Below are 20,459 nucleotides of genomic sequence, written 5' to 3'. Positions count from 1 at the left end.
ACATGTTTACAAAATCACCTAAGCTTGAAATTCAACCCATAATTTGTGTCTAGCTTTCCCATATAAATTCTGGGTACATATTACTTAAATATAAAATATAAATATGTAAATATATACCAACTTTTTATGTTTTATCACCTCAATATAAAAAGCCAATAACATCCAAAATTATGAATAATTATTTGGACTACAGGGAAAATCTTGTCCCACAGAGGTCAACAGCAGAAGTCTCTGGTATGGTTAAATTCCCAATACTGTATGGTTAAGATGTACATTTAAGATAGCCATACTTGATTGTGTAAATGAAAAAGCCTAAATGTCAACTCAAACATCTAATTGTAAATGGAAACTCATTCCCTAAAGGCATATTATTCCACTTCCACACACCAACACAAAAATAAAGATCGCAAAAATGTAAGGCAATGAAAAAACAAACCAGAAGGCCACGCAGTTTGAAGACCAAATTTTTCTTTACTTCAGAAATACATCTTTATATTCAAATTCCAAGTTGCTGCACTGCAATAGGAATATACAATCATAAATTTAATTTATCTTGATCATTTGCATCCCCTGGCAAACTGAGCTCAGGCACACCATGTGGTTTTCAGTGAAGACCTTGGTTACCTAGTCTTCTGTCTGGGTCCATTATAATGCAAAGCAGCCAAGAAATAAGCCTCAGGGTCATGTAATCCATTCTCCATTAAACTGTGAATCGCCTCATGATCAAACATTATCCAATAATCCATCACAAGAACTCTTCAGAGTATATGTGGAATTTTTTTTATTTTAAGATGAACACACAAAAGTATTGCAGTTACATAACTGAATTTGCTTCTTAAAATTTTGCAGCACTTAAGGTGAGCTTGGTAGTTAACCAAGTAAAAAGTTGAACCAAAATTGACAGAAATCAGAGTATGGCAAATGTCATTTTTTAAGGAGGACTTATGCCTTGGCACCCCTTTCATCATTCTGCTTGGCTGGGGCAGCTGTTTATCTTGACCTTAAAACAGGACACATGCAAAAAAATATATACTTTATCTCTTCTTGCTTGATGATGTTACAATCCAGCAGTTAAATACCGTCTGTCATCTTTTGCATACTTCAATCCATTTGGACATGGCCAAACAATGATTTGAAAAACAGTAAATACCACAATCATAATTTAACCTCTGGTAAATTAACTCCTAAAAAGTTCTTAGAACTAAAATATGGCATCCACGTAATTACGTAGCAGGACTCTTCTGCATTGGTCACGCCAAAAAATTGCTTGTTTGGTAAGTTTCAGTGATAAACACTTCAAGCGGGAGGTACTGGCAGTCGTCTTACTATTTCCATAGCTATCTTTAGATAGGCTTTAGCCTGTAAAAACAGAAACATATATTTAGCACCTTTCATTTTCTATAAAAAGGAGTATTTCACATCTCGTTAGGTATATGTTCTTTCACATACCTTCAAAGAAAAAGAAAAAATGTTACAATAAATGGGTTCGATTTAGCCAGTTTTGTGTTCAGGAAAAATGATGCATTAATACATAAAATAAGTACAAGCATTATTTAAAATATTGGGAGGAAGGGCATGTAAAATTTAACTTTGGTATTATTCCAAGAATAGAACTTGACTGAACAAGCTGTCTTAAACAGCAAACAAAATCAACATTCTGGAGGAGAAGTGTTGAGAAGAAGGAGACTCTTTAGTCCCAAAGATACTATCGGTTATAAACTTTCCTCACCCTGAAGACTGAGATGCACCGTGCACAGGATTGAGATAGAGTATCAGAGAAAACAATGACATTAATTTTTTTTTTATAATTAATTAATTACGGACTCAACTACACTACAGAATTTCCTATACAGACATTAAAAATGAAAGTATTTTCAAAAAAACCCCATCCTTCCAAAAGACTGAAATGGGTATTAGAAAGAACTAATTCTGCAACACTAGAATCCATACAGCAAAATCCGTCTCTCACACCAACCCGTGGCATCTGGTCAGATACCGTCAACTGGAGGGCAGAAGAGCACAGAACTGTAAAGAGTATTGGGAGTGACCCAAATAAGCACACTTCTTCTAACATCTCCAAAAACATGACACAGCTAGGACCGTGATCAGTCTAACATCAAGTATTCATAAATTTAATGTCAAGAGACATGTATAAAAACACTACCTAAATCCAACACAGAAAAAAAACCACAAAATGAAACCAAAGAATTCCTGTACCAAGCTCAACAATTTGTAGTCAAAATGGAACATGCCTTTTAGAAAGGTCTCCAATCTTGATATAAAGATTTTCAACTAAAAGAGTATCTTTGTGTTTGTGTATATTTATATATCTTGCACGTTGTTCCAGTGGTTAATTCCATTGTTAAAAATGTACACCTTATCTATAATTTGAATGTCATGCTTCAATTTCCAGCTGGTGCATCACATTCTGTGTTTGTCTAGTACAAGAGAAAACTCCCCTGCTATTCAGCTTGCTTCTGCTTTTGTTTGAAGCTGCTACTTCATCTTCTCAAATAAGTCTGCATATGGAGCCAACATTGACAATATCCCTGTTTTACTAGAAGAAATCACCACAGTGTTCCTTCCCTATCACACCGATCTCTCCTGCCTCCTGCAGCACTCTTGGATGGCTCTAGCCTCGAGTTAGACCTTGTTTATCCTGATGAGCCTTTAAAATAGCAAAGGAACTGACATGCACCTGAGGCCAGAGCTTGAGAGGCAGGAAGAGAAGGTCTGTCTCTCGCTTGGGCCACCTGCACAAACTGCCACTGGTCTGAACCAGGTGCCAGCCTTTTGCAGGGCCAGGCAGCCCAAACGTGTCTCCTCTCTTCTAGGGTTCGCTTCTGACTTGTAGGGTTTTCTTTTCTGGCACTCCCAGCCTCAGTGCTCACATCACCTTAAAACTAATGTCACAATTTTCTGAGTTTGTAAGGAATGCAGACACCAAGCTAGAATTGTGTTCTCCCACACGCGTGACTTTGTGGCAAGAACTACAGAACTTATGTCACAAGCATGAAATTCAAACTTCTCCTATGGGTATAACTGCAGTGCAGTTGGGTAGCACAGCTGTGCCCATGTGCAACGCCCACCACGCTAGCTATTAATTCCCTGGGTGGTCTAGCTACTCCGCAGCTAGCCACCTGCCTAGATGAGATAACGGACCAACCTGAACAAGGTGACTGACTGAAGTCAAGCTGCCTTTGCAGTTAAATATTTGACTAACTGGTGTAGGAGTGCTCCAGGTGGGAATTTTGGACTGTCTTTAAGAGTCCCACAGGCAGCTCCCACTTTGTGTAGATCAATTCATGTGTTTTAAGGAGTCAGTTAAAAACCTGCATAGAAAATATGGCTCTTTCTAGAGATTGCCCAGGCTGTTTCTGCTCCAGAATTGACCAAATTGTACACAGAATTACAAACACACCGTAGAAATTGTTCCTGTAGGTGCAGAAATACTAACATAGGACAGTGGTTTTGTACATAGTTAAGATGGGAGATGTTCTATACACAAATCAAGATAATCAGCAGCAACTGATCATGCATATGCTGAAGCAGTCATATAGGACCATGGACTAGCTGCATTGTTAAAACTGAGCTATAGAGCAGTTCAGGGAGTCTCATTTGATCCAGCCATAGACACCATTGGCAAGGGTCCTTAGAACACAAGACTTCCATAACCATCTAGACAGCAATGAGATATCCTGCTTGGAAGACTTGACTGCTTGTGTGTTACCCTATGTCAAAATCCCAATAAACTAGATTTCCCCCCCCGCCCCACCCAAAACACTGCTAATGAGTATCTGGGCAACAATTTTGCAATGTACACTGACTCTCATTTGCCAGGTAGCTGATCTGTCGCTTCATAACAGGACGCTCCTGGTGCAACTCTTTGTAACCAGCATGCTAGTAATACCTAGCCCTAGCGTTATTGCAATTGGTCTTACCTGCTAAGCATCCTTTTTTTTGTTTTCCTAGACCACTACTTTATATGTTGAACAGACCAGCATCCCATACATGTCCTTACAGAACTCTACTAGTAACCTGTGTTTGACAAAATCAACTGTTTCAAGCCTTAGTTTCCTATCTTTGAACAAATCATTCAGCTATGAGTGAGGACCTGTCTCTCAATCAACATATGTGAAAGGTCTAAATGGAATGTCAGTGACTGTCAATATGCCTTTCATCACGTAAAAACAACCCTACATGTATTGAATGGTTTCTCCTACTCATGTCTTTTCAATGGGGCATCTGTAGACGGGAAGCACAGCTCAGTTCAGCTGTTTACTCCGTCATTACTAAGCAAAAGGAAATGGATTGCAACTGAAAACAGAGAGGGTTTTTTACTTCCTTTTTGGGTGGAAAGCTAGAGGAGAAAAAGTAAAGGATGAGTTCTTACTCATCACTCACAACCATTTTCATTTTAATAGGATAAAAGTGTGCTTTACAGATCAGTATTTCCCTTTATGGTTTGGAAGCTCTAAAGGAATGGTTTATAGACAATCTTTCTGAAAGCTTTTTTTACAGATGGACAACTTGATATTTAACAGTAACATATCAGTTAGCTGGAAGCCAAACATTCCCCCTGTTTCGAGAGGATGAAGGAGAAGCGCACAGGAAGACAGAATGCCCTAAAACCAGACCAGGCTTGTTCATTATGAACGCTGCCTAGATGGGGTCCGAAAGCAGCACTGCGGAGGGCACAGGTAGAGGTGGAAGGTGATGTTCGGAGTCGAAAGAGATGGATAATGGCCACATGAGAGACTGCTTACCTCTCAAACACTGGTACAAACACTGCCAGAAGAGCACAGCATTTTTTAAATCACAAACCTCCTTAGGACTGAGAGGGCATGGTAGATGATGAAGTGACTAATGACAGCATAGATCGTGGACTAGGAAACGGAGAACTTGTAATGAAGTTCATCAGTGAAAGGACTGAAAAGTCCTACTTAGCCTAAATAATCAGAACATCCTGATTCATTACTCTGTCATGGGATAATAGACATGGGGTAGATTTAAACTGCAAGTCTTTTTATTAACTCATCTAATTAAGCCCTACAGTAATCCTAGAGAAATGTGAGCCCTTCAGTTATGGCATTTCATTCTCCCTAAAAATCTTACCCATGAGGGAGGTATGCATCACTGCTAAGATTATTGCAAACTGACCGTACAGGTCATAGCTGACTCTGCCCTGTTCTCATGGATAGGATTAGCTTCGCTTCACCTGCTAGTTTGCCTTTCACTGAAGTGCAGATCTTAGCCTGCAAACAGCTCACTGCAGTGGCTTCCAGTGTCTGGTGCAATGACCACACAAATACAGAATACAATTTACCCATCAACAAAGGCAAAACAGGTATGAGCTGATACCACATTCGCCTTCACCCAAACCACTGCATACAAACAGCTTCAGAACAGCAACTCAGAAAAAGCATACTGATCCCACCACTTGGTTGTGGGCCAAGTATACCATAGAGTATAAATCCCAGTACTGACATGGTTTCTAACTTCTATTTGTGATTAAAAGACTTCAAGACTATTAAGATGCTTTATCCAGCCCAGCAATCCAAGGGAGAATCTATGCAAGTCCCAACCATCTGGAATATCAAATGCTGTGGATGCTACTATACCTGTAAAGAAGGATAAGGTATTTAAATCTGCTCAACTGAGCTGTTAGGGGCTTATACTTTATTCATTGCTAAAGGAAACTAGCAACCATATGCAACTAATCAAATAGTGACTATCACAAGGACGAATACTAGACTCAGCTACCATTTGCATGAAAATAATGATAGGTGATAGCTCTTGTTCTTATTAGCACTCTCTTTGCTCAACCACAGTCCATTTGTCCATTTTCCAGTTCAATCAGATTGTTAAATAGCTTTAATTTCCACAGAAATTGCTTGTTACTTTGACACAACTCCAACCTTCAGTGCATGACTGGAGCTGCCCTACGATGTCTGTATTTTACTGTGGTCAACTCAGAAGGCACTAAAAGTATGATGATAAACACAGCTTTAAATGAGCTTCCACTTCAGATGAAAGCTTCACGTCACCCAGAGAAATTCTTGACAGCTGCAAGAGGCCCAGAGCCTTTCCCACTCTGTCCTCCTCTGGGCAGTTCTACCATAAGATTCTTCTTTGCATGTATTGGCAACTCCTGCCAAGCTGCAATGAAGTCTCAGCCCAGAAAGGGGACTTAATGAAACAATAAAAGTCAATCCATAAATTCCAACATGAAATGGAGGAGATGGGTAGGTAAACTGGATGCTTCCTGAATCTAATCCCTCAAAAAAAAATCCTCAGTGCTCATGGGAAATTTCCTGTTAATCCTATATATCAGCAGTTGCAAAGCCAAGCCGTCCTCTGAGGGAGCCTCAGCTGAGAAACACTGCTAGCCCCAAGGTGCCATTATACGTGTACATCACTCAGGTGCCATTACGTACATCAGAAAAGACATCCTGCCCAGAAAACAGTTAAGTAGAACACTGATATTCAAATGCAATACAGTAGCATCATTCAAACAGACTATCCTACCACTCAGCATTTTCTTCAGCAGAGTGAAGCATAAATGAGGGTCTGATGATGCATTGTACTATCTACACCCTGAATGAAGGATTCGAACCTACACATACCAAATGTTACTGTGATCATTCAAAGGAAGCCTTGATGATAAGGCATATTATAAATCATATCATGCAGCCTTCTTGAGGGTTTGCTTTTCTTTTAAAGATATCACAGCCTGGAGAGACCACTCTTTATATGGAATTATTGATGACAGCTAAACAACAGCAAACATTATTTGCTACCACTACCTCAATTTTTCTCCAACTATTTCTTGCAAGCTTTAAAAGGTTGTACATTTTTACCCTACTTAAACATCACCCTTTCATAGAGTTCTACAAAAAAAGTCCTTCAGAATACAAATTCCACCTGTCTCTTCGGATAATACCACAGCAAGGTCTGTAACATTTCTAATTTAATTGAAAAGGGATTTTTAACCAGACTTAACTTTCCTCTGTTACGTCAGACTGCTGATGCCTTGTGCTTCTGCTTTCCACCTGACTGGGCTTTTTCTCTCCCCTTATAGATCTGTGTGCAATTTACTGGTCTCAAAATCCTTCACCAATATATATGAGTACATGAAATCTGCAAGAGGGCTGAATACATTTCGCATTGTTAAATGTGAACTAGACAGTAACAGAACATCCCCCAAGAAGTATGTGGGGTTTGTATCATACACTGGTCTTTATTGCAAGCTGGAAATGATGACATTAAGCATGTTTTCCAGCCACAGGTCCTGGTTTCCTTGCTCCAGGACAAGTTTGGCTCTTCTCCTACCCAAGTCATAAATTCCTGACCCCACTGCATGTAAGTTTGTGCATACCTGCAAAAGGCTGTGTGATCTGGGGATCCAACCCTCTAAGCTATATATGATTCATTGGATTTGCTCCCTTTCATCTTCCCCTGCTTTCCCCATATACTCCACTCAATTTTTACGGATAAGGGGTAAAAAGGGTAAACTCAAAGTATCTTTCCTTAATAGATTCAAAAGGTTTTCCATAACAATATGTGGCAAGAAAACACTAAGGAACTAACTGACCATTATGTGTTTCCTCAAATTTGTTTGTTTTTTTTTTTTTTTTCCCAAAAGCAATCATCCTCTTTATACTTTCTGCCATGAGGGCTCACTATCTCTTTAATAATGGAGAAGGGGAAGAAGGTGAAATCTAAACTTCATTCTTTCATGACTTCTCTGCTGCCTTGAATACATTATCCCTGCTAAACCTTAGAGGTGTATCATCTCTCCTCCCCAATTTTTATTTTTTTTTTTATCATCCCATTCCCAAGACAAGAAGATCAGAGATTCCACCTACTGCTTGCCTCAGCCTCCAGCATGTCTCCTCCCTGAAACGTCTATCCCAACAAGACTCCCTAGCTTTTAGAAGTTAAATGGACACACTGGTACAGCTAATGTATTTTGTACTTGCTTGAGCTGCTTCTTTCATCTTGAGACAGATGGGAGTTTGGTGCTCAAAGGTCACAGCTAGCCTGCCTGTTCTAGCAAGGTATTAACAAATCCACTGTGCCATCAAGGCTGTGATATACCTGAAAGTTTCTAGCAGGAAGTCCTCATAAGATAACCACCAACTGTCTCATACTGCTCTGGGTTTTGTGCTCACAGATGGAAGAGCTCTTAGGAACCCCTACTTACCTTTTCCCCCAGTGTTGACGGAGAGTTCACTGGGCATTTAAACAACTCATTTGGTGGGAGAATCACTCCGCTGCAATTAATCATGTTCTATATTTCTTGCTGTGTTTCTAGCCCTCCTATCCACGAGTGTCAGGATGCCTCTTTCAAACACCTGTTTTTCTGCTGGTTCCTTTTCATGATCCTTAGGAGATTCCCCTACACCTCAGCATGATCAATTCCACCTGGTTTCCGTGACTCTTCATTTGTTTTCCCTGTTCTAGCTTCTTCCCTACCATTTTTCCTATTCTACCATTTTAGCAGTGTTCCTGATTCTCCTAGTAAGCTTTTGCTGTCTAGAGACTCTCTCATATGTTTGGGTGAGCAAAAAAAATGAAACCCTCGTCAGCCAATCCACCTCCACAGCTTGATGGAGGAGGAAAATGCTCCCAAGACTCTCAATTATCTCCTGAAGGGTCTGGTAAGTCCTCACTGTTGATTAAACTAAGACATTATTAGCTTCTTGTAGAGGATCTTAGATCACTCCCAACTGCTGCCCTGTGTCTGCTCTTTCTGTTAGACTAGCCTCTGCCATTTAGGCTAACACACGAGTACAGCAATATTCCATTGCTACAGCACGTAACAAAGTTTCGTCAGTGAAGACTATTTAAAAAAAGGCCACAATTTAAACAACTAAGCTGACAGAAACATTAACATAGACAATGTTATACCAAAAGCAAAATAATTTTACCAGCGCTGTTTATTTCTCCATGGGGAGTGTCTCAAGCTTCATCAGAAGAGAACTCTGGCCATTAAACCTTCACATCCTTTAGCAGAGTCTTATGTATTCTGAGCCTTTGCTGAGGATGAACTTTCTAAGTTCACACATGCACAATTCTACAATTAATTTTGTTTTTTCTGGAAGGTTGTTTTAGTTGTTAGTAATTTCCTTGCCAGTTGTGAAAAGGAAACTTCCCTTTTCACCAACTACATCTAAGCTTTAAAATAACAAATTTAGACAAGTTTGCTTACACATTTTAAAATTCTAGTGTAGAGTGAGAGCTATACTTTCATATATCAGCAAGGCAAGTTGAACCCCATGGCAGGTGTGTAAGCAAAAAAAGTATTAGCTAACATATTTTAGAAACACCATTTATTCTAGTCTTGACAGAGCTTAGAAGGTGTGACAGCTTGCTGGGTTTCTGAGAAGTCAATCACCATCCTTATTCCCCACTGTTTGAACATGCTAGCTATTATTTCAGTTCCATGATTCTGTATTTGATTTGTAAGTGTGTTCTAACAAAAACAGCACAGATTTTTGCATTTAAAAACCCCTGTAAATTTAAGGGACAAGAGCAGAGATAATTTCAGCAGCTCTGGGCACATTGTTATCTATCTGAAAAATTGCGATTGTTCATGCATGAATAGCCACAATTTTAGTTTATTTGAGAAACATGGCAATGGGTGTCATGTATTAAAGATTAGAATCGGACCTTATATGACCTCTCCCCCCTTCAGTTATGTGCTAAGAATTTAATTTTTCTTTTAAAATATAAGAGAACAACAATAATTTTCTCTGTCTTTAAAATGAGAAGCAAACCACAGATAAAGGGAAATTCTTTTTCATTCTGTAGAGATTAGTGACATCTAAAAAAACCTCATTCTTTGAGGAGAATGATTATCTCACAGACACAATGGCAGAGAAGAATATTAAAAGTTTTCCCCAGAGTCACACATATTTGTCAATCTTTATTCCTCTTCATATTTAACTTAATTGCCACAAATGGTGCTCATAACCCCTCCTTTCGTTACCAGGAACATAGTCCAACGAGGAACAGATGGCAACACAACAGACTTCCTTGTCTTTTTTAATTTTCAGAATGCTATCCTACATGTCTGAATTTTTAGATTGATAGTCCTGCAGGCTACAGACTCTTGGTTATTATAGATTTCAGATACAGTGAGCTGTGAGCCTTCCATCTTAGTTTGCTCAGCTGTTTTGTGTCAACTTTGACCTAAGCCATGCATCTATTCAAACCTTCGCACTGCTGATCAAACTTCCCAGATAGAAACTACCATATTGATTAGAATGATTCCTTTTCGCAAGGATCTAGACTCAAGATCACGACATTATTCCACAGAGGATCAGCATGGGCTTTGCGCAAGCCTAGCAAAAATATTGCATTAAATTAGAAATCAACATGCCATAGTGCTGCTGCTTCTCTTTCAAAACAAAATGGTGTATTACAATTTTAAGACTGTCAGTGTTCCTCCGGAATCCCAATCAGTATGTTAATAACACTGGATTAACAGTGTTAATCACCCCCCCCCTTTTTTTTTTCTCTTTTAAAAGAGTGGGAAGGAAAAAAATATTTCAGCATGTGCCTAGCAATCATGGTATTAGAAAGGTTACTGATGTGCTGTAGGTACATTCTACCTTACCTCTAATTGATTCTACCATCTATTATCAGCATTAATCACTTTTTTTTTTTTTTACAGTAACATCTAAGCAGCAGTCAAGAGTGAGGCTGCATCATGCCATATACTGTGCAAATACAATGTGGCAGACAACACCCTGCCCTACAGAACCCAGCAGACACTCCAGCGAGGAGAAAGAAAATACTAGACAGGAAAATCTTACTCTATCATTGTTAATATGTGCAACTGCTTTTCTTTACAGACTTGCATTTTTGACTCCCACCACCTCAACAACTCATATTTTCCTTTGGCAATAAAATGTTCTGATAAATGCACTGAAAAATCCATTTCCTGTTGTGTGTAAATTGCTCCACTTCCTGCTGAAAACAACCCAGGTACTGACAATACACAGGTTTTGTTCCAAACATCTTTGGATAGGACCCTTTGACAGTTTCCAGGCTCAACTACCAAAGGCTCAGCTGACAGTTTTAGAGGACCTACATTAGCTGCAAGGTCTCATGAGGCTTGACACTGACCTTCCTCTTCTTGGCATGCCAGAACCTGGATCAAATCTTTGCTATTCTGAATGATTCAGACTAATTAAAAAAAACAAACCCACAGAAGCAGAACGGATGACCAGCATTGCAAAATAAAGGGCCTGAGTACTTGATGATACTACCCTCTTTTACTTTATTTCCCTAAATCACATTCAGATACACATTTCTTTCCAAACAGCAATAACGAGAAGCACTCTCCATTCGCTTTTGGAGGAGGGCTTTTTGTTGTTTTAAGTGCAGTGCACCAAACTTACTGCATCACTCTGAGGCTGCGAGATCACAACAGGCTGTCCTGAATCACATGTCTCTCGTATATTAACGTGCAGTGGAATGTCTCCTGTATCAAAAATACCAAGACACACATATGTGAAGACCTAATATGTCTTAAATGTTTTGTTAAAATAGCCCTAAAGCAGCTTGAAATCAAATTCCAGTTTGGTATATTCTTTGAATTACTTAATCTCAAAAAATTAGCACTTAAAATGAAAATTGGCTGCAGTACAGTTTCTGTACATCCATAATGATTAATGCCAAACATATTTTAGATTTTTCATTCTCTGAAGAGGAAGGACTATGCTTTGCAGTCATTTATTAGAGTCGGCAGTTTGCTTTTTTTGCCTCAAATACACAGAAAAACACAGGCTGAGATACAAATTATTTTGTGTACATAAAAAATTGCTTGAGTGTTAGGCAAATGCTCATCATGCAACTTACTATTCAGCCTATCTCCTCATTGTATATTCTTTTCAGTGCTGTTTTAAGATTTTAATCACTGTTCAAAGACTTCTTTGAATACTTAATTTCCAAATAATAGCATTTGTTATTGTCCTTATTAGGCCTTGGATCCAATTAAAAGGTAGACAACTATTCTGTTCATTCTTCTTTCCAATAGAAATCTTCTTTATATTCTGCTTTTATAATGAGCAGGGAACAGTCAGAGAGGAAAGGAACGCTCTAAAGGAGCATTAGCTGCCCTATCAATTAGCAGCCCTATTCTGAAACACATTTTCTGAAATAGTTTTTCAGCACTAAAGAACACTAGAAGTTCCCATGTTTAGTTCATTGCTACATAGATAATTATGAAGTGAATTGAAGACCAACTTTCTTTTAATGGAAGATAGAGCTACATTTTACATCATGGATGGACATAGATAGAACAGCCTACCTTAGTTCAATCTTGACTGGTCTTAGAAACTATATCAGTTTAATTCATACACTTTAGCAACATTTATTTAACCCAAACCAAGGCCAGTGTAAATTACTAAAGTTCAATGTAACCAGGAAAAGATATGTTAAAAAAAACTGTACGAAATTTGACACAGCTTAAGAGATAAAAAAGCAGAATGGAAAGCAAGCAGGAATACAAAGAAAAACCCAAACAAATAGCAAACAAAAGCTGTGGCTCCATGATTAGTGAGCTGAATCTTTGAAGAACTTCAACTTGTTATTTATGATGATTACAGTCCACTTCCTTCAAATTTAATTATTTCTCGTTTCAGTCATGAATAAATTTATTTAGGCATAAAAGTCTGTTCATTTATTCATTTAAAAAAATATTTAGGGGGTCCTTTGAAAGGCTTTTCTTAACCTTAAATATTCTTAATAAAATAACAATAACTTCATAAATCTCCCAGAATTTAGTTCCCACCATTATTTTATGCAGAGACTAATCTTCACTTTTCTCCCCAAAGATGTTTTGTTAATGAAAAAATACTTCTTCACTACCAGCTTAGTAACAATCTCAGAGAACTACAAAAAGAACTGCCCTACTACAAAGTGGTAGACTCTCTCTTTTCTTCCTCATACTTACAAAGATGTGCTGGTACTACAGGAGCACAACAGGACTTGTATGAGCAGAAGTGCAAGTCAGAAGACAAAGCAAAATGCAATCTTAATTTAAAAAAAAAAAATCAAAACCTTATAAATTAAGCAGAAGCATAAAGACATCAAAAGCATCTGCACAGCTGTTTGGGTGATAAGGGTTTGAGAAAGATGAAGTTTTTGCACTATTCTTCACTACAGAATGTGATGGGAACTTACTATCGTATACTTTTCTGATACTAACAATTATTGCTGACTGCAAAGAAAGGGTAAGTGCTGAGAATAATCTGAATTTATTGTAGGATTGTAGGAAAAAACAAAAAGAATTTTAAAAATCTGAGAGTCGTTGTTGCTAGTTCTATTAGCAGATACAGTTTAAAAAGTTAGGAAGTGCAAAGGTCAGGATGGAGTGTACAGAAAATATCTTAGTATTACGTATATCGTAATACTGGTCACAGTTACAGTCATCAAACTTCAGAAAAAAGAAAGCAAAATAGGGGTATTTCAGAGACAGAGAGAGAAACAGTCATCAGTACAAAGTCTCTCTCACAAGCTTTGGCACACTTTCCTTTAGGGAACAATAAAAAGACGAGACAATCAAAAGTATATGAAATAATGAACTACACTCCAAGGTATACCGGTGACTACCAATTGTCTTCTGTCATAAACAAAAATAAAGGAGGTATTCAGTAATATTAAAGGCAGCCAATTCTGAGCAAATAAAAGGAAGATACTTTCCTATCCTGCACATTGTTAGCATGCAGAATTTGTCAGATGTTATCATGGCAACTAAAACCTAGTCAGGTTTCACAAGAGGCCTAAGTGCTTAGTTGAACAAACAGAAAAGCCACAGATGTTGCAAAATGTAAGGAAAATAAATTTAGAAACACTAATTTCAAGTATATACATTTTTTACATATATATATATATATATATAAAAAACTTCTCAAGGCTTTGGGGCAGAATTCATATAACATTGGGATAAAACTTCCATTTGGGATAGATTAATGTGAAATCTGTAAGCAGTAATTCTTATAATACCATATGGTATTATTATATAATGGTCATCCCTGGAAGGAGGAGCATACTAATCAGATCAAGTGCTGTGATTCTAAATTTAACCCTTGGGCACTGTTCTTAATCTTAGCCTGGTCTTTCACTGACAGTTTGAAGGTAAACTTCACTCTGTTTTTCTTCACACATCTCATCCATACTCTGCTAAACCTGTAGATCTCTCACATTACTCCTAATTAAGTACAATCACAATCAGTTCTGCCCTCTTAGGGAATAACAAAAACCATCTATGGGACCAATAGCATGGCACATCATTTGTGCCTGTGTATCTAAATGCATGTTTGATTCAACTGCTTGCAGAAGATTTGCATCCATCCACATAACCCAAGGCTGTAGAAGTCCCCTTGAGCTCTGATCACAACTCATTATATATTCAGAAAACTAAAAGATAGCCCAAAAGCATGCCTTTAATTATGTGTTGCCTTCCTATCTTAAGTTTATGTCAGACCTTGATGTTTCTGTGTTGATCTTTCTAAGTGAGCTTCCTGGTTCTTTTTAATGAATTAGCTATGGAAAATCATTGAGATAATTATAGTAATACATGGAAACACATCATTAGCACATGCAATTATCCCATTTACCGACTTAATTACGCTGTGTTATATTCTGTAATTTTTTTTTACTGACAGCACAGGTTGAAGTATGCCTTTTTAAAATAGCAATGTATATTTTAAAGATCAATGTATATTTTAGCTTATAGGCATGCCAAATCGTTTAATCATGGCTAATTTTTGTTTTCAATAAAGATAAATTTTCTTTTGAAACAACATTTTGCAATTCAGCCTATTCTTTTAATCTCAACACTTACATACAATTATTACAGTCTGCTTGCTTCCATACAAGAATTGACGAATCTTCATATGGGCATAAAAACAACTGCTTTAAGGGACTGCATTTGAAATTACTGTCTTTATTTTAGTATGTAACAACTCATTTCATTTAAATGAAATAAATGAGAAAACTTCTATTGACATTAATGGACAGAGTTCAGGTTTGCTTTATAAGACCAAATAGAATTCTTGGTTATTTGTAAAAATTGTTGTATGATCAATAAGATAATGAATTTCAGGTAATATTAGCACATCAATATCAAAACAATTTATGTTCTGGATTGTTTATAAATTCAAAGACATTTAAGATGCAGTTCAAGAATTTTCATATCCAGTCCACATCCCGTTTACAAGAATGATCCTGAAAAGGAACAGAGTATAAAAAAATTGTGACATTCAACTGCTTAAGTTATTATTTCTATTATACACAAACACTGTCTGAATATAGAGTAATCAAGGATTATGCAGTTTCATACTTCAGTCAATGCTTCCTTCATGCACGCCATTAAATTTTTCTTCAAAAATAAAACTATTTCTACATTCTTACCTAAAATATCCAATCCAAGGGTTTTTGCTAGATCTCTTACACCATCAGCTCCGAAAATGTGTGTCTCATGCTTACATTTGGGACACTGGAAAACACTCATATTTTGAACCAGTCCTAAAACCTGTTAAAGTAAAAGAAAGGAATGTTCAAACCTGGGATTCAAGTGTCGGTATTTCTGTTATTCATCTCTGACAATAAAGAAGAGATTATCAGCAAAGAATTGACAAAGAGTACTCATTTATAATGGGAAGTAGCAGTAATATCAGACTCATTAACATCATTATCAACTCTTATTTGTCCTCTCAGTTGCACTATCATTTGTGCATTATTTCAAGTTTTTCACATTTATAGCTCTCAAAGATTAAAAAACTTATTTGTTACAAAAAGCATCTCTTGTACAGGCCTACCTTTCCAAGAACTCTCCGTGCCAGTAGTTCATTTTCAAACTATGAATACTGGAAGAATTTTCATGTTGTGTTTTATAGCTTTGTAATTTGCATTTCAGGAAACACAAAATAAAAACATACCATTACAAGAAATGACATAATCAGACATGCTTTTAAGATATTTTTTTGTAAGTTATCCTGTAGGGAAATGTTTTCAAAAAGAACCAGATTTGCTATTCTTCTGAAGAGCAGAAGCACATTTTAAAGATCAAACAAAGGAAATAATTATGTGAAACTAAGTGGCAAAAACCACAGCATAAAAATCTAATACACACATATCAGGTACCTTTCCGTTGATGCCAGGTGTTCAACATCATCCTTTCAAAATAAGTCAAATGAAAATTTGCCAAATCATGCACACAAAAATCTTCTTTCACAATGTATAATAATGCTAATGATAGCATTGATCTCATTTTATCCACTTAGTAAACAAAACTATTCACTGAGGCAGAGCAGAATTTCTCAAAACTGATGAAAACAGCATTCAAACACTACAGGGTGAAAGCTTCTATCCCATCTGCTAATCAACAGAAGACCTGCTTTAAGAGGTTCCATGTTACAATATTTCACTTTAAGATTTACATGTTATCTAGATATGTCACATGCACCAGAGCTAAGTTTTAAAAATATGAATATATATTTTCAAGTACAAAAAGCTGTTATTTACTTTGTAGCATTTTGTACTTTTAAATTTCCCCAGGCATTCTAGTTTTGTGCTTGAACAAGCTGGCCTAGTTATTAGAGGAGCAACATATCCACTATGCTAACAAAGTATATCTGAAAGGATATACCAGTGTTCAATGCAAACAAGAAATATTAAGTTTTTTAATTAAAAATCAATGTACAACTTTTGCACCAAAATTGAAAATAAAAAAGCATGTTATTTACAATATCTTAATAAAAATTTCCTTAGATATAAGCTAAAAAAGATCAAAAGACGATCACCTGCTTTTTCTATACCACCGTAATATGTTTCATGCTATTTTCTAAGTAGTCTTCCTTTACTTATGTAAAACTTTCAGAGGGTTTAAAGCAAGGAACATTTTAAGAAACGGTAATAACAACAACAAAAACCAAAACCAAAACCAACCAAACAAAAAAGATCACCTACTTTCAATTTAGCACCACAAATTTTTCCCATTTTCTACTCTGTCCCGGGGACTGCCAGAGGAGCAAGAGGAACAAGTTTCTGTTTACTGGCACATTACTACAGGTAATTTTCTCATCCAGTTCTTAAACTGAGACAGACATGAAATACTATGTGTCAAAGGGTACAAGGTGCAGGGATGGTAAAAAGGGCTCTCTACAGCCAGTCTTCTACTGATGACCTCTGAGCAGGCATTCATCCTGCTCTTCTCTAAATTAAAGTCATGGAATTTTCACTGTGTTGGTAAACTGGAGAACACTGGAAGGAGTATTATTTGACAAAAGAAAAACAGTATTTTAACTAGGATACAGGGAAGCCATTTTCTGCAGCACAGGGACAAAAAAGAGAACTTGACATTTATACTTTAAATGAATTAATTCACCTTCAGGTATCTTGTGGTTTGAACTTTCTGTTCTCCTCAAAGTAGTCATACAACATTTATGATTCAGCAAATTCATAATCAAAGAAAAAGTAGTCTACTATTGTTTTGTGAATAGTTAAGGACTATTACAGCAGTTTTCTTAATTCTTTGATAACCTAATAACTAAGAAGTCTTTCTGCCACAGTTAATGCAAATGCTGAGATACAGCTGTATCCTCAATGCTACAGCAGTTTTACAGGACTTATTCACTGTCCTTTTTTGTTTTCATTTCAGCAAATCTTAGTAAAAGCAGATGACATTTCAGCATTACACAATCATTTTTATTTTTTCAGTGTTGTTCCTATCTGTCAGCCAATGAGTACTGCATATTTATTAATATATAAATTATTATTTGGGAATATGAAGAGATTTTTTGGAATATTAAGTTGCCGATTATAAACACCCAGTTTAATATAGAATCTGTGCAAACATACACAACTTTAGTGCTGAAGTGTATTTTTAACATGCATACTTCAGCAGATAGAATTACAGAAGGAAGAGAGTTCACTAGGATCCTCAGAGCTTTTAAATCTACAGACAAAGTAATAGGTCTTCCTAATGAAGTCAGTAATAACTCTCATTTCCCTGCTCAAATAATAGATCTGGAATAGCTTCAAAGCAGCTGTTACTGTCTACACAAACTATCCCGTAAGTATGCATGAATCCTATTCTAGTCCTTAGTGAGCTCCTTTCCCTGTACATTTCTCGGCAAGCTTGGCTCAGTAATGACATGAAAATGAGCATGATGAGATGCACCACAATACAGGAGCTAACCTATGGTAGTGGAGGAGAGGATAGTTATAATGCATGGAACTGAATTCCATTTAGTCAAATCATTATTTTAAACGGTGAACAGACATCTATCAAGAAATAACAGGAAATGAAGAAACTGTTCATTATGAATTATCTCCATACAGACTGTTTCTGAATGCATACATATTTCTTATGCTCAATTAACCTTTTGGTTCCATAACAAATCATGCCAAAATCCAAATATACTACCTTCTAAGTTAAATAAAATACAGTGAGAAAATTAAAACCCTCTGTCTTTACACAAGGAGACAATTCCTGAGAAACCCACTGAAGTTGTTCACTGTACTACAGGATGGATGGTGCTGAGGTCCAACTCCAGTCTGATGGGGACTGAAGTGATCAGGGTTACAGCTCTGCAGTCTGCCATCAACCTCCTGTGTAACCATCAAGTCACTTGACATTTTAGTGCTTCAAGAAAACATGCACACTAGTATTTCTGTCTTCCTACCTTTCATCTTATAACGAGCAATTTTTGGCTCTAACATCCACTCCCAATATGAAGCCATAATCTTGGCTGGGTACTCTGGACGCTACAGAAATACCAGTAAGTACATAGCCAAATAAACAATTTAGACAATAAAAATCTTAGAAGGAAATACACAGCTGAGTTTACATAAGCAGTTTTTTTGAAAACTGTGAAATCCACAACATAACCTTCCAATTTAATGAAACTATCAGGAAAGTTACAGATTTAACTTAAACCCTCTCCTTTTCTTTCAAGGATGTGATTGCAAATATAAACCATACTGAACTGAACTCAATTTCAGCAGTTGAAAATAGGCAATTTTTTCCTAAACACTAAAAGTTATTCACCTTTTTTTTGTCACCTGCCCAGAGCAAGCCTCTGGGATGCATGAAAACGATGGCCAAACTCACATAATGGGCAAGAATCTTGAAACTTGTGACAGGACTCAGCATCACTTTGCAAACTCCTTCCTTACCAGGTGTGCTCCACTGCACAAGAGATGGCACTCCTCTTCTAAAGACTGTGTCCTAAGACTGGAAATAAGACTTTTGCATTGTAATCCCGGTTCTAACGCTGACTCTTATTGCCAGCTTTTCATCAGTTCTTTCAGCCATTCCACTCTAATTTCAATGCAGTAAAGGACAAACAATGTTAACGACATTGCGACTTTGCTGTGGTAATACTACATGTGTCAGTTGAGTCTTTGGTAACTAATGACTGTGGGGGTAAGGGGAAGGTGGTGTATCTATGCCTGTATGTACAAGGGAGAGACTCCAGTTCATTAAATATAAGCAAGCATACTCAAAGACTTAAGGCTGAGCAAACTACAGACTCTCTGCTTCTTTGAAAAGTAGACTCTTTGCAAGCGCTTTTTTAAAGATTAGATTAAAGATTTTAAACATTAGATTTTTAAAGACCAGTCAATTATATAATCAGGATATGCAATTTTAGCACAGTCCCACAGATTCCACCTCTTTGATGTAAACCTCAGGTTTGAAGTTGTCCATCAAAAATTACGTAACTAAACTTTCTTTAGATCCTCAGATTTAGTTCACACTTAGAAATGTAATACATAGGCAGGAGGAGCTGCTTTAATGCTGAAGTAAATGACACGTCTGTACTGATGTATATACAAGGTTAGAATAAAATGAAGCAGCGCCATGAAAAAGGTAAGACCTGATGACTGGTGCAAGCACATTCAAACTCAGCATCTGGTGCAACAGCTTCACTGTGACTTTTCATTTGATTTAGAAAGATCTGAAAATTCCAACAAATCAAAATAGATCGTATTTAATATCTTATCTACCACTAGTCAAATTAATAGCAGTCAAGCCTATCCTAGAATGCATGATTTTCTTAGAGGCCATTCTCTTCAGAGAACATTGAACAAAACAGACTTAGAAAGAAATCTTGGTAATTTCTCATTAAATCAAAAGGAAAATTCAGCAAAGTACTAACTTGAACACAATTTCATTTGAAGAAAATAATTTTGCATAATTTTAGCAAACCCATACATAAAATCAAAACATAACATTCCGTGTGTTATTCTTCTGTTACATATATTTGTTTTTCTTCTAGTAGCAAATGATAAATGCTACTATACTTTCATTTTAGTGCAAATATGCTTAAGGAATAGTTAACAATAAGGAATTTATCAATGTATTTCTTTTGTTAAGCTATTCTGTAAATTAAAACAAAAGGGGAAAGCAGTCACTTCAAGGTTTCTGTTGCATTTTT

At 36.8% G+C, this 20,459-nt stretch overlaps 1 protein-coding gene across 1 annotated transcript in view; it reads right to left on the bottom strand.

Moving 5' to 3' along the window:
• Positions 1 to 743: 743 nt before the first annotated feature.
• Positions 744 to 20,459, bottom strand: part of NUBPL (nucleotide binding protein-like) — an 86,458-nt gene continuing 66,742 nt past the window's right edge. The window contains exons 9-11 of the mRNA XM_010574288.1: positions 15,430 to 15,550; positions 11,412 to 11,494; positions 744 to 1,359 (exon numbers count right to left, since the gene is read on the bottom strand). Coding sequence (XP_010572590.1) covers positions 1,297 to 1,359; positions 11,412 to 11,494; positions 15,430 to 15,550 — 267 coding nt within the window. The 3' untranslated portion in view covers positions 744 to 1,296. The remainder of the gene's footprint in view (positions 1,360 to 11,411; positions 11,495 to 15,429; positions 15,551 to 20,459) is intronic.

The sequence above is a fragment of the Haliaeetus leucocephalus genome, unplaced genomic scaffold (assembly GCF_000737465.1).
Source record: "Haliaeetus leucocephalus isolate CR32 unplaced genomic scaffold, Haliaeetus_leucocephalus-4.0 Scaffold417, whole genome shotgun sequence".
Lineage (NCBI taxonomy): Eukaryota > Metazoa > Chordata > Aves > Accipitriformes > Accipitridae > Haliaeetus > Haliaeetus leucocephalus.
The sequence above is the reverse complement of the archived record's forward strand: the minus strand, read 5'-3'. Positions and strand labels throughout refer to the sequence as shown.